We start from the raw sequence: 24,008 nt of genomic DNA on the forward strand, positions 1-24,008 counted from the left end.
GCCAGCACCTTGGCCTTCCTGGCCGCTCTGAACTTGGCTGAATGGCAAGTCTGGGGGCCGAGCCATCACTTCTCTGCAGACTGCAAGATAGGGCTGAGCTCCCGGCCCTGAGACTGAACCTCAGGCCATAGTCCTGAAGGGTCCCTCCTTCTAGGAACAGATGGGAGCCACGCCCAGTCCATGCCTGGGCCACACAGCGCCTCAGACAGAGCGTGAGCCGGAGCCAGGCCAGCCCCACATAGGCCATCTGCATTCTCCAAAGCAGGGGACCCATTCTGGGCCACAAGCCCCCTGTGCATAATTCCACATCCCCCTCATCTTTCAAGCAGACCACTTTTCTGGAATGCTCCCTCCAAGAATTCCTAGGCTGCCACGGCCTCCTAGCCAACTGCTCAGCTTGGATGCCTTGTGGCCCAGAGTGCCCATTTCCCCTCCTCCGCCTCTCGTCAGCCTGGCTGAGTGAGTGTTTATGGAGCCTTCAGAACTCCAGGGGCCTTGACTGAAGTGGCCCGAGGTCCTGAGCGCCATCCCTGCCTTCCCCACGGTGAGCCCGCAGTTGGAGTTCATCATTCCCGTTTTACAGAGGCGGCTTAGAGAGGAGCAGCATCTCGGGCAAGGCCACACAGCAATGTGGCAGTGATTTGGTATCAGCGACAAGAGCAAGACCAGACCCCGTGGCTTTTCCCCCACCTTTGGGCTCTGCCTCTTCCCACCCTCCCGTCCTGCCTGCCACAGGAATCTCCACCAAGGAAGGCAGTAAGGGGAAGCCGGGCTGGGCTCTGGGCTCACAGTCAGAGCTGACTGCAAAGCCGGGCTCTCCCCAGCCTCTGAAGGTAGGGGACCAGCCCCAACCACCCCTCCGAGGCTGCTCCAAAGCAGGGATAGACCACAGGAGGACTCCTGCAGGAGAGGGAAGCATCATACCACATACACTGCCTGACTCCTAAAGATGCCAGAAGGAAATACAAGAGCACGACGGGGTACCAGGTGATCCCCCACACCTCCAGGAGCTGCAGCCTGGAGGGGAGCCCCCAGGCCATATGCTGGGAAGGCAGGTTCTGAGAGAGAGCAGATGGGGCCCATGTGCAGTCTGCAGCCCTCAGCCCAGTGCCCCTACCCAGGTGCAGGTCCACAGCATCCCGGGCTGGCCACTTCAGGGGCTACGTCCCGCAGGTCCTCAGGCCCTGCGTCCCTCTGCACTCTGGACTACTGCAGACACGGAGTGACTGGAGTCCAGAGTCACTGACTCCCTATCCAGTGCTCTGTCCACAACACCAGCCTGCCTGGCATCCAGGGATCCGGGGCCTGTCACCCCCAGGAACACTCCCTGAACACCCTGACGCTCAGGAAGGCGTGCCTGACGTGCGACTCTATCCCCAGGGCAGTGCCACCAAGGCGGGTGACAACCCTGCAGGGGCAGTGATGGAGCTGAGCAAGCGCTTCAGCCCACAGGAGTGTGGCCTCTGAAGGCCAGCCCTCCCCAGGCTGAGGGGAGCCATGGGGCACACAGGAGGAGTCCCGGGATGGATCTGCCTTCCTTGGGGGGCGGTGTCGGCCATACCTGGAAATTCCCAGCACTTTCCCGCCAGCGGTAAAGTCATCCTGGGAAGACCTGAGTCAGGGGAGCTGGGAAGTCATCCAGCCCCTGGTCACCCACTCCCCCTTCCCACCTGTGCCGCTAGGGGCCAAGCACACCTGGGGCCACCACAGGTTCTGCCACCCCTGGGCGATGGGCCCTGACCTGGGAGTTCCTGGGGCCCCAGACCCAGAAGCGGCCATCAGACCCTCTGACAGATGTGCTGAGTACCGACTGAGTGAGTGCCTGGTACTGCCCTGAGTGCTGGGGAGGAGGTAGGCAACCCTGCAACCCCAGACCTGGCCAAGCACACTCCCCCGGCACCCCTGCCACCAGACAGTCCTGCAGACTCAGTCATCCCCTCTCCTCAGCCCCGGAGTGGCCCGGGTCCTGCATCTGCGGCTGGTGAGCAGGACCAGCCTCCTCCCTGCTTCCCCATCTTCTACCTCATTGCCCAGAAGTCTCTTTCTAAAGCTCTGCCGAAGCCACTCCTCCCTGCCCTGGGGTCCCCAGACCTGAGGTCACTGCCTCTGGCACCGCCCCCACCTCATCTTCCCCTGCCCCAGCCCACTCTAACCTGCTGCTCCGCACTTCTGATGCCCAGTCGCCACAACCTCTTCACACCTCCAGGCCTTTGCCCACGTCTGTCCCTTTCCCAGGAACCCACCTTCCTTCCCTCCAGCAGGTCCTTCAGGGCCAAGGTCAGAGACTGCCTTCCTTGAGAGGTCTTCCCCGGACCGCCCTCGACCAGGAGCTTAGAGCTCCTGCTGTGGGTCCCACAGGGCTTTGCGTAAACGACGCTGGAAGGGAGGGAGGCAGGGGCTTTCCTTTCCAGTCACACCTGCACACCCGGCCAGCCCTGATCACCCACCCACGGGGGCTGCCATCACTCTGTGGGCATGAAGGGAAAGTTCAGGGTGGTGGTGGGGCCAGCAGGAAGGGGAGGAGGGAGGAGGAGGATCTGGGGAAGCATCCAGATCTACCACCCAGATGGGGAAACTGAGACCCAGAGAAGTGGAGGGATGCCTCAAGGTTGCTGCAAGCCCATAGCTGAGCCAGGAACAGGGCCTGGGCGTCTGGGACCACACTCACGCTGACCCAACAACGCTGGCCAGGCTGGTCTCAGAGCCCCCAGCTCAGGGACCGAAGCAGGACAAGGCCCAGAACAGAAGGCCTCTGGGCTTCCCGTATCCACAGGAGAGCTGCACCTCTGATCCTAAAGCTAACCTTGGAGGCAGCCCCTGCAACCTTGAGACCCTTGCTCAGGGCCCCGGGGACTCTTGGTCAATACACAGTTCTAAGCAACCGGAGGCATTGGTTTCTGCCTGGAGAGGACAGGCAGGAAATGGGACAGAGCTCACCCAAGGCTGAAAACTCGCCTTGCTAAGACACCGTGACAAGTGGCATGGACCCGACAGCCAGGAGGCCCCGGGCTCAAATCTGGGCTCAGCTGCTTGACCTCGGCAAGTGACTCTGCACCCTGACCTTGTCTTCCTCACTCCACCACCTAGCACGGCAGACAGGCCTCTCCTAGCTCCCCTTCTCTGGGAGCCCGAGGGGGACACGGATCCCAAAGCAGACCCTGGGCACTGTGCACACGTCAGTCCCGCCAGGGAGGGCCTTCTTGGGGAACCCAAGTCCTCCAGAAGTGGGAATGCCTCATCCTGTGTTCCCTAAGCAGGGGTCTGCAAGGCAGGCAGTGCATTCTGGAGGACTTCCCATTGGAAGGGGCTTTGCCATCTGTCTCACCGCTTGGGACTGCACAGGCCTAAGTCTCAGCTCTGGACACCTCCTCACCCTGGCCACAGCAATACCCACTGCGCGGAGGCCAGCTGAGACACCACCAGTCCTTGTGGCCGGGCTCCCTCCCTCCAGGGGGTCTGGTCCATTCAAAGCTCCAACTGGGTATGGAAGGGTTGGAGCAGGGATCACAGTGCAGGAGGGTTCCAAAAAGCGATGGAAGCCCGCAGGGGTCATGGGGTGGGACTCCAGGGCATGCTCACTCAGGCTCTTCTCCGCTACTGCTGACACCCAGTGAGCTGCTGGGCAGGTGGGGTGACTTCCTCCCAGGCCCAGCTCCGGGCACCTGCAGGCTTCACATACTAAATCTGCAAAGGCCGCATGGGGGAGCAGGACATTAGTGTCGTCTGCACACAGCCTCAGACCCAGCCTCGTGGCAGCCCCAGCACCTCAGCTACCACCTGCTCCAGCCTGGAGATGGAGGAAGTGTTGATGGCCCTGTGCCAAGCTTCACCTGCCACTCTACCACTGAGACTGTGGGATGGCCTCGGTGGAAAGGCCAACCACTCCACTGGCTGCTTGCACAGAGAAACTGTGAGCGCTGCTTCTCTGCCCAGGCAGGGACCCTCCCCAGCATCCCCGGCCCTCAATCCTACTGCATCTGCTTGTATGCCTCTGGGGCTGGAGAACTCACTGCCTCTCTGCCAACAGCGGAACTGACCCAAGCCTCAGGACCCACCTTCAGAGGATGAGAACGCCCTGGGTGAGGGGCAGGGATGGGGGAGGGGCCCCAGGCGGGCTGAGTGGGAAGACAAGGAAGGGAGGAGGGAGCGCACCTGTACCCACCCCCACCCTGCCGGCCAGCCTGAGGTGAGGCCCCCAGCCCCGCGCCAGGGACGGAGGACAAACGGTGGTTTTGTCCTTGGCCAGCGGGCGGCCCGCACTACACAATGACCCTTTCATCAGGCTGAAGGAGCCCTGGGCCGGGGTTTCATCTGACAAGGGAGGGCGCCCGGCCTCCTGTCCCTTTGGGAGGGGAGCTGAGCCCCATCTGAGATGGACCCAGGGCCGTGTAGGGCGGCAGCCTTAGGAGCCTGCTACAGCCGCTCCATCTGCCCAGGATGACAGGGAGCGGTGTGAGCAGTGAGGGCTCGAGCTTCTGCTGCATGTGGCTCTCAGTTCCAGGGGCTCTGCTCCCTGGCCCTGGGCTCATGGCCTGGACACCCACAACTGAGCCCTCTACCTCATCCAACACCACCACACCCCAGAGTCTGTCAGGGTGCTCCGAGAACAGAGCCTTGGTCCACACCCAAGCAGGGTCCCTGGGTTCCCCACAGGCATCCACCTGCCCTGCCAGGGTGACTCAAGGCTCCAGGTGGGTGGGAGGGGAAGGGCCGGGAGTGTGACGTGCCTGGCCATTGTCCCCAGAGAAGCTCACGGAAGTGTGTGAATGAGGGAACAATAATGTGCTGTTGGCGCCTCAAAAATCAGCAACTTCATGATATCACCTCGCCTCCCATCAGCACCTCCAACCACTGGCTGGAGCCTGAGGCCCTGGGAGATCCTGATTCCTCTCCCTGTGGGACTGCATAGGGGGAACTTCCCTTCAGAAGCAGTGCTGGTGCCACATGAGGAGCTGGAACTAGGAAGGCTGAACCCCTGGGCTCCAAGGTGACCTTGGGAAACAGCCTCTTCTCTGGATCCTGGCATCCCATGGATCCACCTCAGCAAGATGCTCTGAGGCTCCCTGGAGTGGAAGCCCTGGTGAATGTGTTTGACAGTATTATTCTCTCGTCTAGGGGTCCCTTTCATGTGCCTGTTTAGTCTGCCCAACTCCTATCCATCCTTCAAAACCCTGTCTGAGAGTCATCTCCTCTAGGAAGCCCTCTGAGATGCCCTAGGGGGCATCACTCCTTCCTGAATGAACACAGCCACTGGGCCTCCCTCTGTGCTGCCTGTGGCCAACCTCCCTATTCCTGATAGCTGAGAATGGCCAGTCTCCCGTGCACTGACCGCACCAGGCATCAAGCTAGAGCTTCCCACAGCCACCCAGTGAGGTTTGTGCTCCCATCATCTGCACTGGAGAGGGAAGAGCTGGGCCTGGGGACACAGCCAGGCAGTGAGGGCCCTGTGGAGTCAGGATGAGGACCCAGATCTGAGTCACTATCATGCCCCTTGGCTTCACGAAGACTCAAGGGAAATCATGTTAGAAAATGGCACATTATCCTACAGGCCTCTGCGCACAACTGTGGCACCCAGCACCATCCCAGGACCTCCTGTCCTCCCTCAGCAGACAGATGGTCCACGATGCACATTCTCCCCTTTAGCCAATGGTTGGTGGGTCTCATCCACATGATGATGAGTTCTGGGGAGTTTCCTGTGATTAGGGGGGCTCCACTTGTCCACTCCCGTGGAGGGTCCCCAGTTGAGATCTCATCAGATTTCCCAGCTCGAATTCCACATGTACTCCCTCTATGGAACGTTCTACACTTTCAAGTTCCAACTACACATGACCTGGTCTGAGCCTTGGGGGAGGGATCACCATCCCAAGTGACCCAGGAGGAGACTGAGGCCCAGAGAGGTCCATGGACCCGCTCAGGGCACATAGCAGAGCCCTCCCAGACCTGGATAGATGCAGACCCTCTAGGCTGGGAGTTGCCCCTCCCCCAAGGGCAACCTTAACACGCCTGAGCCAAGGGGCACATCCTGTCCCCACACAGGCCATGGTACCATGGGAGTGGGCCTGGTTCATCTCCTCCTCCCGAGGGTCATGGCCACAGCACTTCTGGGACTGTGGCTGGCACCGCTGACAAAGCCGGGAAGAGGCCTGGCCTGGCAGGGCAGCGGTAAGCGCCCCCCCACCCTACCACAGCCAGGTGGTCGGTGAGTAACCGCCCCGTCACCCATGACTCACTTGGCTCCCCAGAGCGGGCGGTCACCATGAGAGGCTCCTACCGGAAGACCTGGGGGGGTCGTCAGAGCCAACCCCCACATCTGGGAGAGGAAGGCTGAGACCGGAAGAGACCTGCCTGGGACAGAAGCTGAGCCTGGTCCTGGTCAAGGCCTCAGCCAGGCCCCCATTCCAGCTGACCCAGCACCACAAGCCTTCCTCTTGGCCTGCGGTCCCCCACCTGCCCTCCCTTGGGCCCTGACTGATCCCCGCTGGCCCTGGGAGCTCCTGCACTGACAACAGAGCTCTGCACAGAGAAGGCGAGGGCTAGCCAGAGCCGCCTAGCACCACTGCAAGTCAGCATTGTAGCAGGGGCGCAGGGCGCTTCCAGGCCAACACACCCGTCCAACCTGATCAGCGGCAGGGGCCCAGGCATGCGTCTGGGATTTGGCTGCACAGACCACAGCCCAGGACAGGGAGCTAGGGGAGCAGCCCAGATGAAAGGAGGAGGATCAGCTGTCAGCCAGTGTCTGGGATCCCAGCAATGGGATCTGGAAAGTTCCTGAAAGTTCTCTGGAGCAGAATGAAGCCTCCACCCAGCGACCCTCCTAGCCTAGGCATCCTCAGATCCAAAGGCCAACGCCATCAAGCGTGCCTGCAGTGCTGAGGGTGGGCTGACACTGACCCCCACCTCTCACAGCTCTCCAAGGACTTGCCTGCTGGCTGCCTCCCCCAAGTGCAGCCATTGGGTCAGAAACACTGAAACCAAGGTCTTCTCACTTTGCACACTTTCATTCAAATTGAACTGCGCAGGCCCTACTCCCACCTATGGTCAGCCTTGTGCCCACCAAACAAACGGGGCAGGGGAAACCTGAGGCCCGCCCCCCTCGCTCCTGGAACATGTCTGGGTTCTTCTCTGCTTGGGGAAGGCTGGCGTCAGCGTTTTCCTCCCTGTGGTGCAGGAGCTGCTGAGGGCAAGTCAGGGATGCAGCCTGCCTTCCTGTCCCCCACGACCCAGGCCGGACCCCAGCACTGGCCCAGGGATGTCTGGAAAAGCTGTTTCCTTAGGAGAATTTCTGCCAACACAGCTGGCAGTGCACACTCCAGGAACAAGCCTGGCGGCTGTAGTCATTGCAGGCCCAGATGAGGAGGACAGCCCTGAGATAAACCTGGGGTCTGCAGAGGTACACTGGGCACCACCTTACCCCAGAGGCCCCTCACTGCTGCCTTGGCATCAACTCCCACCAGGCTTCTGGGGCTCCTGTGCACCTCCCTCACTCCGACCCTTACCCCAACCCTCCAATCCCCCCTTCCCTCGCCCCCACCTCCTCAGGACTCCTGGTTTCCCACCCCGGACACCTCTTCATGAACACCGAACCTCAGCCAGCCGGCTCCAAAAATGATTTCCCAAGCACCGGAGCTGCCAATTCTCCAGCAAGGCTTAAGGCTGAAATGCCAGGATTCTGGGGAGGGGGAGGCTTCCTGTCCTCCAACCGCCAGAGGCTGAAATTCCAAGGCCCCCTGGTTGATGCAGTTCCTGGGAAGGACACCAGAAGCAGGACCCAGGGACCCTGGCACTTTGATAGCCTGGGTCCCCACTGCTCAGGCGGTCCCCACCCGCATGCGCCCTGCTACCCCGCCCCCCTCAGGCGATGCCTCCGCAGCCGGGGCTGCCCGCCGGGCCTGGAGCGCTCTCTGTGCCGGGACCTTGTAATTATGTCCCACAGCCCGGGAAACCGCGGGCCTCGCAGCATCTGGCTGCGGTTGCGAACTTTTGTTTCAAGATGCGCGACTATTTATAGAAGGAAAACTGGTAGGATAGTAATTTCCTAGGAGCAAGAGGAGAAATTGGCTGCGTCTTTATTAAATGGGGGTGGGGGCGCGGCGCTGTATTAGGACTGCGACCGCACGGGGGGAAGGGGTAGCGCAGCGAGCGGGAAGGCAGCGGCTGCCCCCTCTGGCCGCGTCAGGCGACCCCGGACGTGGCCCGCGTGTAAAGGAGGGGGAGGGGGAAGGGAAGAGAAGGGGAGGGAGAGCAGGCACTGAGGTTTAATCAGTAGCATCCAGCTTAAATTCCCCCAAACGGCGGTTCCATAAATCAAACTTCTTTTTGAGTCAGAGGCCAGAGCATATGAGTCCTATTAGGAATCGAGCGAAGCCACCACTGCGCCCCCCCGGGCTCACTGGGCTGGACTCGGCCCTGCCCGGAGCTTCTCAGAGCCCAGTGGGCTCTGCCCCGCTGGACGCACACAGGAGGACCCACGCTCCGTGCTCTCTCTCGGCCGAGACACCTGGGCGAACGCGGCCGCCAGCGCGCAATGCGCGTCCACCTCGCCCCTAGGTGAGGACTCGGCAGGGGCAGGGATCAGGTCACCCAGTGCGGCAGGAAGGCGCGAGAAGCCGCAGCGACTTCGGGGTGCAGTCCGGGCGCTGTCCGGTGGAGCGCGGCGTGCACATGCGTGCCGGTGTTTGCACGAGGGAGCGGGTGTGTGCGTGCGGCTATCCCAAGTGTCGCATGGTCTTGCGCGCCGCGTGGGCTAGTATGGGGAGGGGTCCTCCACTGGTCCAGGACTCTGTTGGGACGCGCAGGGAATCTCGGCGCCGCCTGCGTGCCCGCGAGCCCTCGCGCTGGGCGTGCACAGCCTGCTCTACTCCGGCAGTCGAGCCGCTCTCAGGCCATCCTTTCTTTGACCCGAGAGCCAGGACTTCTCACTGACGTCGCTGGCCGCCAAGTGCTCCACCTCGGCAGCTTAGGCTGGCGAGGCGACCTAAAGTCCCCCGGCTCCCGCGCGCGATGGTCACCCGGTGCCCCGCCCAGGGGCCTCGCTGCCGCGTTCCCTGCCCGCCCTGTTCCAGCGCTGGAGGCCCGAGGGGAGCCCACCCGCCCACCCCGCACGCCGCCCGCGGCACTCACAGGTAGCTGCCGCTGGACAGGAGGAGAAAGATCTGCGGGCAATAGACAGAGACGAGCGCGCTGCGCGGCGACAGTAGGAGCATGGTGGGCCGGCGCGCCTGGCGGGGCTGGGCAGGCTCCACGGGCAGAGCGCCTGGGCCAGCTGAGGCCGGGGTCCCCGCGGAGCTCCCCGATGCAGGGCGGCTGCGCCAGGCGCTAGGGGCTGGGTCTCGTGGACCCGGGCGCAGTTATCGCCCGTGCCCCGCCGCCAGGGCCGCGCATGGCGCTGGATCTGGGGCAGCGGTGGGAGCTGGGGCTGGAGTGCGGGGCGGGGACCCGGCCGGGGGCAGCGGGCGCGCCTTGTCTGCGGTCTGGACCTCCGTCTGTCTGTCGGTGCGAACCGGCTCTGTCGCTCGCACTGGCTCACGTCTCCAAGTCTCCCGAGGCGCGCAGCTGCCATTGGACGGGCCGTCCCTACATCCGCCTCCTCCCCCGGCGGGTTTTTTTAAAGGGGAGGCTGACCGGAGCGTGCGGTGGGAGCCGCCTCCAGGGCTTGCCCAAGTTGCCTTGGCCGGGACACCCGCACCCCCATCTTTAGGAAGCCACACAGCTCTGGCCTGGCTCCGGAAGGTGCACCTGGGGGCGACTCCGCTGGGGAACTGCGCGGAGGCTTGTGTTTGGGGGCTGTGCTCAGCAACGTATGCGCGTGTGTGCATGCATGTACCTGCATGTGCCTGTGTGTGCCTGCAGGAGCGTGGGCGGTCTGTGAGGACAGGTGTGTGTGCACAGATGCACTGAGTGTCCTGAGCCTCTGCCCCCGTGTGCCCTGGGTTTAGTGAGGCTGGCTGTGGGTCGCACACAGGCACTGCCATGGTTAACCAAGCCCAGCCTTGAGCTGATGCTGAGACTGCAGGACCCTGCCTGGGCACTTCTTTGGAGAGACCGCCAGTGGGAAGGCATCGCTGGCAGGTGCTGCTCTCCTCACACAGAGGCGTCCCCACTCTGGCTTCCCCATCCCGGTTGGTCGGGACGGGTTTGGGGAGAAGTAGACCTACAAGGACGTTCTCCCTCTTAGAGTTCGTTTTATTTATTTATTTATTTATTTATTTATTTATTTATTTATTTATTTATTTTTAAGCCCGGAAACACAGGTCTAGTGTCCCACCTCCTGTTGTTAGCCAATCCTGGTTCCACTTGACCATCCCTCTACATCTGAATCACAGTGCAAAGCAGGAAGATGGCAAGACAAGGGAGGGCTGGGTGGTCTGGCCCGTTGTCCTGAGGAAGAGGATTTTCTAACTTCTAGACCTGGTGTGGAGGCTCATCACCCAGGGGAAAGCAGTCACTTCCTCCACCTTCATCCCTCCCAGTTCAGGGCTCTCGGGCCCCTCTGCTTCTGGCCCCAAAGGCAGGGATAGGCTTGCAACAGGACTTGTCCTAGAACTGCAGTGACTCTAGTTCCAGTGAGCAGAAGGTGTCCAGACTTCAGACGGGCTCCTCTGAGTTCTGCTTTGGCCTCCTCCAGGGCTGGAGCTGAAGGCCACTCAGTCCAAAAAGGGCCCTGGGTGAGGAACTGTGACTCCCTGAAGCCATCAGGTTTTCAAATTGCTCCAAATCCCAGGTGCATCTGTTCTTAGGGCCGTGACCCCTAAGGGGATTGTGAGGGCTGAGTTCTGGTTTCTGCTGGTACTGGATTCCTCCAGAGGTTGTACCTGTGAGTTGCACCAGGCTTAGGGGCACATGTGTGTGATGGCTACACTTGCCCAGGTGGCCCCCCGTGTAATGAAACACAGGCAGCATGCAGGAGAGTGATCCTGGAATATCCCCCCCCCCCCCCCCATGCATATACAACCTCTGATCTTTGGTCAGAACTTTGTGACCCTGAAAATCCCAACTCCTGAGATGCAGATGCCCTGGAATACACCATCTGGAGAAGTCCCCAGAGTGTCAGTCCCGGTGACATCATAGTCATTAACAATAAGAAAGAGTCTCCTGGTGTCTACAGGTGTTTCTTGGGACACATATCTCCACCACCCGCAGGGCAAAGGCCCCCAGGACTAACACGGGCAGCATGAAGTGAAGGGGGTGTTGTGACCCCATATTTTGGATGAAGAAAGGGAGGCTGAGAGGTTAAAAGGTTCACTCAAGGCCACAGGCTAGGAGTGACAAGAGGACAGAACAGACAGCCCATTTGTCCCAGACTCCCAAACCTCCTCCTTAATGTAATGGGCTTCCAGGTCATTTAAACCCTTAGGATACACCTGGGCCCAGCTTCCCCCTTCGACCACTGCAGTGTAGCCAAGATGGCTCACCAAGAAAGCAGGGCCCTTCTCTCCAATCCTGGTGAGCAGGGGCTGAGCCTCGAGGGAGGGACTGGCTCTCCTTCCCTTAGCAGATCCCAGGGTAGATCTCCGGCTTTCCTGCTTGCCATTCCACAGGGTGTTGGGAGGTCACATTTTGGAGATCCTGGAGGTGAGGAGTGTGCGATTTAGATTGGCACACCAGGGGGAGGAGTTTCCCCTCCAGGGGTCCTGGGTGGGACCTGAGAGCAGAGCCAGGGCCACACAGAAGGAAGCTCAGCCACTGCCTGGCTCTTACCCCCACTCCCAGAGGGAGGCTGACACAGGTGCCTGGGGCTCAGGCTGGGCTACAGGGAGGCCCGGTGGGGTCTTGCTCACTCAGACCTCTCTCAGACACTGGCCACCATCCTGTTCAGGATGGCCAGAGCTGCAATCCCTGTTTACAGAAGGGACCAGGAGGCTTGGGAAGGGCACACAAACCTCAAGCCCTGGAAGCAGCCCCAGGAGCGGGGCTGGGGTGGACCCTTGGCTCCTGCTGCTGCCTAAGGGGGTTCCTAGAGCTCTTCCCACCCGCTCACTCATGGGAGGAAGGGCTGCTTTCTGATGACTGATTCAGAAGAATGGGCACTAGGAAAAGCGGGGGCGGGGGCGGGGGCCACAAGCAACTGCAGTTCCAGCTCTGTCACTGAATCCTGAGGACAGTGACTTAGGTCCTGTGCCCAGTTTCCTAATCCTTGAAGCTGAGAGAGTAAAAGCGCCTAACCCTAGGGGTGCCAGGAGGGGGAAGGCCTCAGCGCTGAGAATCAGGCTGCAGGGACAAAGCCTCATTAAGGGATGCCATCACTTTGAGAGGCCCAGCGGGAGTCATTGCAGGACTGCTGAAGATGCAGGAAAAGAGCAGCCTGCCCACTCCACCCCCAGCCCAGCAGGCTCAATGCCCCGCACCCCTCACCTTCATAAACAAACACCCTGGGACATAGCCTACCCACAGACCTATGATAACCGGGGCTACCGGCTACCGGCAGCCGCAGGCACGCCCGCCCAGACCTGCAGGGCTCAGGCTAGGACGGGGGCTTCCATTCCTGCCTCTGAGGCCACTGGCTTTAGTCTCTGCAGGCCTTGGGCCTCAGTTTCTCCACCTGTGAAATGGCGGAGTAGAGATGGGATGGAGGGTAATGGAGAGACGATTCCCAGCGCCTTCTTCCACCTCTCCGCCTGGTAGCCCGCGTCTCCCCGCAGTGGTACCGGGACCTGCCCTTCCCGCGGGTCTGTTCACTGCCTTGCCCGTGGCCTGGACGTGGCTTGCCTCGGGGCAACGGGCGGCGCACAGTAGGCGCGCAGGGCGCGGCGGGGCGCGGGTCCCCGCAGGTGCGAGAAGCCCGGGGCCGGCAACCGGCGGTGGGCGCCCCCGGCGAGGTGCACTGCACCCCCTCTCCGTCATGCCGTTTCTCCACCCCCACTTTGAGCGAGGCCGAGACAGATTCTGTCTAAAGGAGATCGCGGCTCAACAGGTAAGGACTCGGCTGGGTTCAGGAATGTGGAAATACGACTCGGAGCAGCTACCGCAGCTAGCGCGGCTCGCCGGGCGCCCGCCCGCCGGGCCGCGCCAGGGGGAGCGCGGCGAGAGGGGGCCGGGCCCAGGGCCCAGGGCCCCGGGCGGGCGGGGCGCGGGCCCCGGACCGAGCCCGAGGCGGCCCGGCAGGCCCCACGGCCCATCCCGAGCCAGCCGGACGAGTTGTCAAGGTAATTTCAACACGTCTGGGTGATGGATAGAGACGAAGGGCCGCGGCGGGTGCCCCGGCCTGCGCGCTCGCGGCCGGGTGCGCGCCCCCCCGCCCTCCCGGGCCTCCCCAGGCGCCGGACGCCCCCCGACCCCGCCCCGGCGCACCCTCCAGGCAGCGAGCGCTCGGCCCGGGCTCGGCGCCCAGCGCAGCCCGGGGGAGGGAAGGCGCGTCCCACCCCCGGGGCCTGGAGCCCAAACAGGTGAAAGTACGCGCCGGGCACGCTCGCCGCTACCCGCGAGCCCGGCCGGGCCGCCCGCGCGCCCCGCTCTCTCTCCTCCCGCGCTGGGCTCAGCGCCCCTCCGGAGCTCAGGGGGCTGGGCTGCGTCTCTGCTGGCGTGGGGCGAGGGTCTGACACACGGGCCAGGCCCGGAGCCCAGAGAACTGCCGTGGCCCCCTCCCGTCCCCACGTCCCCGCGGGGACGCACTGGAGGCAGCCCCTTCGTGCTGTCTTGGCCCCCGGCTGCCGCCCCCGCCCACGGGATACTCACCCGAGCTTCACGTACAGGACGCCAAAGCAGAGAAACACGTAGAAAATCCACTTGCGAAAGTTTCTGTGCATGATCCAGGGAGGGGGGCTGCGCCATAGACAGCGGCGGCCGGAGGGGACGCGCGGGCCCGGCAGGGCCGGGCAGGGGCCAGGGGGCTGCGGGCAGAGCGCGCTCAGCCGGCGCTGCGGCTCGGGCGGCCGGCGACGCGCGGGCACTCGGCGCGCGCTGCCACCATGGTGAGCCCGGGATGCCGCCGCCGCCGCGTGCACCCGGGGAAATGACCCAGGCTGGGGGCCGCGACCTCGAAGTCCGGTTGAGCGACCGTGGGCCTCTGCAAGCGCGGGCCGGGGGCCCGGGCGCGGCTGGCGGGCGGGTGCAGCCTCCACTGGGCGCAGCCGCCTGAGGCCGTGCGCGCCTCGCCGAGCGCCGCGGCGGCCAATGTGTCCGCACTTGTCGGCCTCCCCAGGTGACTCGCGGCCCCGGCAAGCGAGCCGCGAGCGAGCGAGCGCGCCCCAGGTAGGAGGATCCGCCTCCCGCCCGCCCTCCTCGCTCGCAGCGCTCTCTCTCCCTCGCTCCCTGGCTCTCCCCTCCCTTTTCTCCTCCCTCCCCCGTGACACACAAACGCATCTACCCCCTGGGCCCCCCCTCCCCAGGCCAGCTCCCTTCCGATTGCCCTCCGGGGACTGGGCGGGGGAAGCGGGCTTAGGCGACGGGTGGTGGGGGTATGGGGAGGGTGCGGCTCGGAAGAGACACCTGCGCTCCTCCGCGCACGCGGGGGTAGGGGCGGGGGTACAGGTGGGGGCGGGAAACGACCGGTACAGGTCGCAGTGGCCACTTGGCTTCCAGTTTCCGGTGAGGGAGGGAGAGACCACCCACTCCCATTGCCTCTCCGAGTGCACTTCCCCGACCCCCAAAAATTATCTGCATCAATGGGATACTCTGGGGCCATACTCTTAGTCCAGGCAACGCTGCCACTCCAGCAAACCTCAATGGGAGATTCCCACCACCCCAGGTCCCAGCACCGCTGCCACCTGCGCTAGTCCAGCTTTGGGACCTGAAAGATGACAGACAGGCTAGCCTGGCCACATGCAGGGAGATGGCATGCGTGACCTCCTGCAGAACCCATTGGCCAAGCACCGTGATGGAGGCCTGTGGAAGGAGGTTGAGGGGCTTCCCGGGCACTGGGGGAGGCTACTGGCCCCTAGAATCCCTGCCCCTGCGCCACGGTTTTCGTGGCCTCCTTAGCAGCCCCTAGCTGTGTTCAGATTCCCTGAGGAGAGCCCGAAGTCAGATTGACTCGGTGCCTCGCACACCCAGAGCCCATCTAGCCTGATTCAGCCCAGGGCGAACGAGCGCCAGAGTCCCGCAGACCCTGCTGCGCCAAGCCTGGTCTTCCCTCAGGGGGCAGGACTCAGACCCACGACCAGATCGCTGTCCAGGCCAGGCTCCCCGCTTGCTCTGTGATTTATTTGCCCTGGATGGCTCCCGGTGCTGCAGGCAGACGGAACAGGGAAGAGCTCAGTCCCGGAGGACCAGAGGGACTGAGGACACCAAGGGGAGAGTCTGTGTGTGCATCCGGCTGCCCTCTCCCACCTGGCCAAGCCTGGGTAGGGACCTCGAGCTCAGAGCCTGCCTCCTCTGCCCCTCCCGTAGTCCCGCCAGACCCCCTGCCTCTGATCCCTTCTTAATCCCTCCAAATCCCTGAATCTTTGCCACGACCCCGATGCAGGTCATTCCTGGGCCCCCGGATCTGAGGTCCCCGGTGCCGCCGAGCCCCGTGCGCCGATGGGGAGGGTTCCCAGATAAAGGGCGTACGCTGGCGATCAGCACAGACAGGGGAACCGAGGCACAGGAATAAGTGAAATGGCAATAGCAGCTCCACCCCCTGGGTGACCCTTGCTCCCCGGAGCCCCACTGTCGGGCAGCCACCCGCATTCCACGGCCTGGAAGCTGGACACGGGGAGCGGGAGAGTCTGGCCTGGCTCTCGCAGCCAGTGACGGGCGCGGGCGCAGCTCGGGCGCGGGCGGATGCTGCCACCCGGCGGCGGCACTGCGGGCTCTCGGACTCAGGCGCGCAGGGGCTGGAGGTGGCGGGCGGCGGAGCCACGCCGGGGCCACGAGGCGGGCAGGCACCCCATCCCCTCCCGGAGCCCGGGACTCCTGTCCCCAATGCGCCAGCCTCAGTCTCGGCGCCCGTTACTGGGGCGGATCGCCAGGAGCTGTCGGGCTGTGGCGGAGCTGGAACCACAAGAGCTGCACCGGCGACCTCCCCGCTGCGGGTCTGGGCGCGCGACCCCCGACCCGGCCGCGCCGACCCCCGCCGGATCTGCTTCCGGCCCGAGGTGGCGACGGCTCTGGGACCGGCCCGGCGGGGTTCATCCGGGAGAGGAGGGGGTTACGGTGGGCGGGCGGGATGCCCGGGTTCGTTCGCCGCCTCGGCTGCGTCTCGGTGCCTCGGTTTCCCCGGGAGAGCGGGAGGCGGAGCCGCGCCTCGGAGCGCAGAGGGACCGCGGCGTGGTGCTGCCCCCTGCCGGCCGCGGGGAGAGGCGGCGCGCGGGGAAGGGCGGGACCGAGCGGGGTCCCGGCTGCGGGCGACCCCAGCGAGTCGCTCCCACCACCGGGTCCGGTTTCTCCGGGTGGTCTCCGAGGGTCTTTGACTCCAAGGTTGGGGAAATGTGGGGTGGGAGGCGCTCACAGCCCACGCGCGCCCAGCACACGTACACCACACCACACACACAACACACAAACATACACCACACACAAACACAACATACACCACACACAACACACGCACACGCACAACAGCACACACACAACACACATACGCACGCACACAACACTCCACACACCACACACAAGTATACACACACCACACACAAACACAACACAAACCACAAACAACACACACAACACACAAGCATACACCACACACAAACACAACATACACCACACACAACACACGCACACGCACAACAGCACACACACAACACACATACGCACGCACACAACACTCCACACACCACACACAAGTATACACACACCACACACAAACACAACACAAACCACAAACAACACACACAACACACAAACATACACCACACACAAACATAACATACACCACACACACCACACACAAACAACACACACCACACGCACCACACACCACGCACACACAACACACACATCACACATACACCACACCACACACAACACACAACACAACACACAACACAAACACCAGACACACCACAATAAACAACACAAACACACAACACACCACACACACGCACACACAACAAACAATACACAATACACAAACATACCCCACACACAACACACACGACACATACACAACACACATACAACACACACAAACACAACACACACCACACATAACACAGAAGCATACACCACACAACACACAACAACACACATAACACAGAAACACAGCACACAGCATACACAACACACAGATCACACACCACACACAAACACAACACACACCACACACACAACACCACATGCAACACACACAACACACATAACACACACAACACAGAAACATACACCACACAACACACACCACACAAGCACCACACATACCACACACATAGCACACATCAGAAACCACACAAACACAACACACTCCACACAGATCACACAAACACAACACACAACACAACACACTGCACACTACACACAGAGCACACACACACAACAGACACAACACCAAACACAACCCCCAACACACAGCCACCACATGACACACACACACAATACACACAACACATACAAAACACAATACACACAACACACACCACAGGCAAGCACAACACACACCAGACGCATGCCACACAAACACAACACACAACACACAAAACACAACACATACCACGCCACACACACAACACAACACACACCACATATTAGACACAACACACACCACACCACACACACAAACACACACCACACAGCCACCACACAACAGGCACACAACACATACACAACACAATACATACCCAACACACAACACACACCAACACACAACACACAACACAACACATACCACACAGCCACCACACAACACATACACCACACACAGCGCACACAAACAATACAATACACACCACACACAACACAAAACACACCATACACCATACACACAACACACACAATACACACATGCAATGCGATACACACAACACACCATGCACACACACCGCACACACACTACACACCACACACTACACACCACACACATCACAAACACAGAAAACACACAACTCACACAACAAACATAACACATCACACACATTAGACATAACATATAAACACACCACACCACACACACACCACACACACAACACACATAACACACCACACACAACACATACACAACACACACACACCATATAGACACACCACACATACACTACACAAATACACACACAACACAACGCACACACAATACACAACACATGAACACCACACACACAACACAACACACACATGCCACATTCATACACCATGCACCCATACCACACCACACACACACCACACACAGGCAGCAGGAATCCCCAGGGCAACAGGGCGGCTGTGCCTGAGCCTCCATCCAGCTGGGGCTCTGAAGGCTGGTCCCAGGCCTCTGAGGTCTGTGTGACCACAGGCAGGCAGGTCCACTGTCCCCCTGTATGGGATCATGGCTCTGATCATCTCGAACGTGAGGGTGGCCAAGATCCAGGCCCAAGGGCCCCCACGCCTGTTGTGGGTAGGGGGTGATTGAGTGAGGGGAGGTGGAGCCTGTGCTTCTGCTGGGAGTGCAAGCCTCTCTGGTTCCCAGCCAGCACAGAGACCCACCAAGGCCTGATGTCTCCAAAGTCAGGACAACCTGGGGCCCCGGATGGTCACCTTTGGGCTCCATGGAACTCAGCTACTTCTTACCTGTGTGTACTGTGTGTTTCTGTGGTGTGTGTGTTGTGTGTGGTGTGTGTTGCTTGTGTGGTGTGTGTGGTGTGTTTGTGTGGTGTGTGTTGTATGTTTGTGTGTTGTGTGTGGGGTGTGTGTGTGCATGTGTGTGTTGTATGTGTGTGTTGTGTGTTGTTTGTTGTGTGTGTGGTGTGTTTGTGGTGTGTGTGTGCTGTAAGTTTGTGTGCTGTGTATGTGTTGTGTGTAGTGTGTGTGCATGTGTGTGATGTGGGGGGGTGTTTGTGTGTGGTGTGTGTTGTGTGTGGTGTATGTTTGTGTGTGACCGCAGGTAGAAGTGTCAATGTCCCCAGCCCTGGCATAGTAATCATGAGTCCACACCCCATGGGGTTCTTCCGACGGGGGAATGAGTTAACTCAGAAATGATTAACCTGGCCGGGCGCGGTGGCTCACGCCTGTAATCCCAGCACTTTGGGAAGCCCAGGCGGGCAGATCACCTGAGGTCGGGAGTTCAAGACCAGCCTGACCAACATGGTCTTTAGTAGAGACCAGTCTCTACTAAAAATACAAGATTAGCTGGGCATAGTGGAACATGCCTGTAATCACAGCTACCTGGGAGTCTGAGGCAGGAGAATCGCTTGAACCAGGGAGGCAGAGGTTGCAGTGAGCTGAGATGGCACCACTGCGCTCCAGCCTGGGCAACAAGAGCAAAACTCCGTCTCAAAAAAAGAAAAAAAACAAACGATTAACCTAAAAATGAGTACAGTGCCCAGCGCACACGGGCAATCAGTCAATGTTCTATGTCCTGACCCTACAGGCCTGTGCCAGGCAGAGCTTAGGGTTTGGCCCAGCAGGACAATCCAGGGGCCAGATCCCATTGCCAGACCACCTCCCTCTGCCAGTCCCACAGTTCCCAGAGAGGGCTCAGAGGAGCTGACTGTGGGGTGGCCGTAAGCAGGACCAGTCCCTAATTGAACGGGGCGTTGGGGCAGGCATCCATGTGTCCTGCCCAGGTCTCCTTGAAGTACAGAGTGTAGGGGAGGAGCCCACCACACCTCCCTCTGCCAGGCCCATGGTGGACTCACGGGTGCCCCGGGGCCTCTTTCTTTTCTCTGGGAAGCAAGGACTCCAGCCAGACTCTCTCTCTCTCTCTCTCTTTCTTCTTCTTCTTCTTCTTCTTTTTTTTTTTTTTTTTTTTTTTTGAGGGAGTCTCGCTCTGTCGCCTGCCAGGCTGGAGTGCTGTGGCGCAACCTCGGCTCACTGCAAGCTCCACCTCCCGGGTTCATGCCATTCTCCCGCCTCAGCCTCCAGAGTAGCTGGGACTACAGGCGCCCGCCACCACGCCCGGCTAATTTTTTTGTATTTTTAGTAGAGACGAGGTTTCACCGTGTTAACCAGGATGGTCTTGATCTCCTGACCTCGTGATCCTTCTGTCTCAGCCTCCCAAAGTGCTAGGATTACAGGCGTGAGCCACAGCACCCAGCTCCGAACTCTGGAGGGTTTCTGGAGGAGGTGACTTGCAAGAAGCTGAGATCCAGAAGAGCATGGCCCCTGTGGGGAGAGACGAGTTCCGTGTGGCTGGAGTGGAGGCAGAGCCCTGATTGCCCACCCAAGGATCCTGGGCTGGACCTTGAGCACGGTGTGAGCCATGAATTGATTCCATACAGGGGAGCAACGGGGTCAGGTTTCCAATTTAGACAGACAATGTGCCCATGACACCACATTGGCCCTTGGCCAGGGCCCTCATCTGTGTTTTCCGGGCTAGACGTCTCAAAGTCAGTGCCACATCTGACTTAGCCCCACATTCCCAGCATCTAAAACAGAGATGAGGGTTTGGTGAGAGTAAAAGATGGATGGAAGGATGGATGAATATGTGTAATACTGGGAGGATGGATGGATGGATGGATGTTTAATACAGGATGGATGGAGGGACGGATGGACGGACGGACGGATGGATGGATGGATGGATGGACAGATGGACGTCTAATGCAGGAAGGATGGATGGATGGATGGATGGATGGATGGATGGATGGACGGATGGATGGACAGATGGACGTCTAATGCAGGAAGGATGGATGGATGGATGGATGGATGGATGGATGGATGGACGGATGGACAGATGGATGTCTAATACAGGATGGATGGATGGATGGATGGATGGATGGATGGATAACACAGGATGGATGGATGGATGGATGGATGGATGGATGGATGGATGGATGTTTAATACAGGATGGATGGATGGATGGATGGACAGATGGATGTCTAATACAGGATGGATGGATGGATGGATGGATGGATAACACAGGATGGATGGATGGATGGATGGATGGATGGATGGATGGATGGATGGATGTTTAATACAGGATGGATGGAGGGATGGAGGGATGGATGGATGGATGGACAGATGGATGTCTAATACAGGATGGATGGATGGATGGATGGATGGATGGATGGATGGATAACACAGGATGGATGGATGGATGGATGGATGGATGGATGGATGTTTAATACAGGATGGATGGATGGATGGATGGACAGATGGATGTCTAATACAGGATGGATGGATGGATGGATGGATGGATGGATGGATGGATGGATAACACAGGATGGATGGATGGAGGGATGGATGGATGGATGGATGGATGGATGTTTAATACAGGATGGATGGAGGGATGGAGGGATGGATGGATGGATGGACAGATGGATGTCTAATACAGGATGGATGGATGGATGGATGGATGTTTAATACAGGATGGATGGAGGGATGGATGGATGGATGGATGGATGGACAGATGGACATCTAATACAGGATGGATGGATGGATGGATGCATGGATGGATAACACAGGATGGATAGATGGATGGATGGATGGATGGATGTTTAATACAGGATGGATGGAGGGATGGATGGATGGACAGATGGACATCTAATACAGGATGGATGGATGGATGGATGGATGGATGGATGGATGCATGGATGGATAACACAGGATGGATAGATGGATGGATGGATGGATGGATGGATGTTTAATACAGGATGGATGGATGGATGGATGGATGGATGGACAGATGGACGTCTAATACAGGATGGATGGATGGATGGATGGATGGATGGATGGATGGATAACACAGGATGGATAGATGGATGGATGGATGTTTAATACAGGAGGGATGGAGGGATGGATGGATGGATGGATGGATGGATGGACAGATGGATGTCTAATACAGGATGGATGGATGGATGGATGGATGTTTAATACAGGATGGATGGAGGGATGGATGGATGGATGGATGGATGGATGGACAGATGGACATCTAATACAGGATGGATGGATGGATGGATGCATGGATGGATAACACAGGATGGATAGATGGATGGATGGATGGATGGATGTTTAATACAGGATGGATGGAGGGATGGATGGATGGACAGATGGACATCTAATACAGGATGGATGGATGGATGGATGGATGGATGGATGGATGCATGGATGGATAACACAGGATGGATAGATGGATGGATGGATGGATGGATGGATGGATGTTTAATACAGGATGGATGGATGGATGGATGGATGGATGGACAGATGGACGTCTAATACAGGATGGATGGATGGATGGATGGATGGATGGATGGATGGATGGATGGATAACACAGGATGGATAGATGGATGGATGGATGTTTAATACAGGAGGGATGGAGGGATGGATGGATGGATGGACAGATGGACGTCTAATACAGGATGGATGGATGGATGGATGTTTAATACAGGATGGATGGAGGGACGGATGGATGGATGGATAGATGGACGTCTAATACAGGATGGATGGACGGATGGATGGATGGATGGATAACACAGGATGGATGGATGGATGGACGGATGGACGGATGGATGTTTAATACAGGATGGATGTAGGGAGGAGACAGCACAGCCCCCTACCCTCACTCTGCTCGGTGTGGACGAGTGTGGGCTGTAATGATGGAAGGTCTAGGTATGGTTTGCCTGAGATGTTTCCAGTTTTCGCATTGAAAGTTCCACATCTCAGGAACCCCTCCGTACTGGGAGAACAGGGATGGTTGGTCACCCTAGATCTAAGATTATAAAAGGAAAGATGACTTCATCTTTAGTATTTCGTGGGTACAGACAGTTTCTCTGGTGCCCCGGCAACGGGCTTCTGGACTGGCCACACTGGGATGTGTTTTGTGTGGGAATGGGACAATTAAAAGTGATTTAAATAATAGTAACAGCTCCCATTTAGTGAACAGCTGCTGTGCCAGGCCTGTCCCCGCTGCTGGATCCCCCTGAGTCCTCGTGAGCTTGCAAAGCAGGACCCGTCCGCACCCTCGTGCTCTGGGTTCATTCGTCCTCCCACTGGACAGGCATTCCTGAGCACCCATGATGTTCCAGTCTGGAGTGAGGTCCTGGGATGTGGAGAGAACATGTCCCTGCCTTTGGGGGGCTGGCAGGCTGGAGGGGGAGGTAAGGACATAGAGGTCACTAGGGCCTGGGACCCGAGCCCAGCACTCACACCTGTGAGTGCATATGTAACCCAGCCTCCTCCCCAGGAGCTGCCTGCAGGGTGTGTTTGTGTCACTGTCACTGGAGTTGGAAGCTTGATTCCTCCACTCCAAAGCCTCATCCCAGTTTCTCAAGATGGAATTCGAGGAGCTGCCCTTACTTCCTCATCCTTTCCATCACCCACACCAAATCCACTCACAAGGCCTTTGACCCTCATTCCAAAACGGATCGTGCTCCTACCCTCCCACCTCCACCACTGCTACCTACTGGTCTGAGTCCACCCAGAAGATGAAATAGGCTCCAACTGCTCCTCTGCTTCCTCTCTTGACCTTCTGCAGTGCATCTTCCAGCCGGCAGCTGGAGGAGTGTTTCATAAATGCAAGCCAAATCAGGGCATTTCTCCTGCTTAAACCTTCTATGGCTCCCCATTGCTCTCTGAATAAAATCAAAGCCCTGATCTGGCCTGCAGCCTGGCATCTTCTGGCCCCCGCCTGTCCCCCAGCCTCATCATATAAATGAGCCCGCTTCTTCTCTCCTGTCATTCTCCATGTTGTTCCTTCTGTTGCTTGAACGAGTCCAGGGTGGTTCCTGCCCCAGGACTTCTGTATGTGCTCTCCCTTCTAGCACAGGGCTCTTCCCCTGGTTTATGTTGCCTCAGCTTAAATGCCCCACATCAGAGGGGGCCCACACTCCTCCCTACAAACACGCTGTCTGATATTTGCTAACATAACACTTGCTGCTCCCTTTGTGACACTGAGGACACTATGTCATTAGTTTTCCTGTCTGTCTCCCACCAGTACATGAGCTCCACAGGGGGCATAGCAACACCTGCTTTGGTTACTGCTCTATCCCCAAGACATAAGACAGAACGTGGCATATAGTCAGTACTCAG

The 24,008-nt window shown here is 59.3% G+C and overlaps 2 protein-coding genes across 3 annotated transcripts in view; one reads left to right on the top strand and one right to left on the bottom strand.

Annotated features, from left to right (window-relative positions):
• WNT7B (Wnt family member 7B) overlaps positions 1-14,138 on the bottom strand; it is a 56,666-nt gene extending 42,528 nt beyond the window's left edge. Inside the window, exon 1 of one of the 2 annotated variants that reach the window (XM_030915763.1) lies at positions 13,672-14,138. In XM_030915763.1, coding sequence (XP_030771623.1) covers positions 13,672-13,742 — 71 coding nt within the window. In that variant the 5' untranslated portion in view covers positions 13,743-14,138. Of the gene's footprint in view, positions 1-9,120; positions 9,325-13,671 lie in introns of those variants that run through there. The other variant, XM_030915762.1, reaches the window with a different exon arrangement.
• A 1,561-nt stretch (positions 14,139-15,699) lies between these two features.
• The window catches only part of LOC115892739 (voltage-dependent T-type calcium channel subunit alpha-1I-like), a 28,576-nt gene continuing 20,267 nt past the window's right edge, over positions 15,700-24,008 (top strand). Inside the window, 1 exon segment of the mRNA XM_030914509.1 lies at positions 15,700-16,351. Coding sequence (XP_030770369.1) covers positions 15,700-16,351 — 652 coding nt within the window.

This window comes from Rhinopithecus roxellana, chromosome 13 (assembly GCF_007565055.1).
Source record: "Rhinopithecus roxellana isolate Shanxi Qingling chromosome 13, ASM756505v1, whole genome shotgun sequence".
In the NCBI taxonomy this organism is placed as follows: Eukaryota; Metazoa; Chordata; class Mammalia; order Primates; family Cercopithecidae; genus Rhinopithecus; species Rhinopithecus roxellana.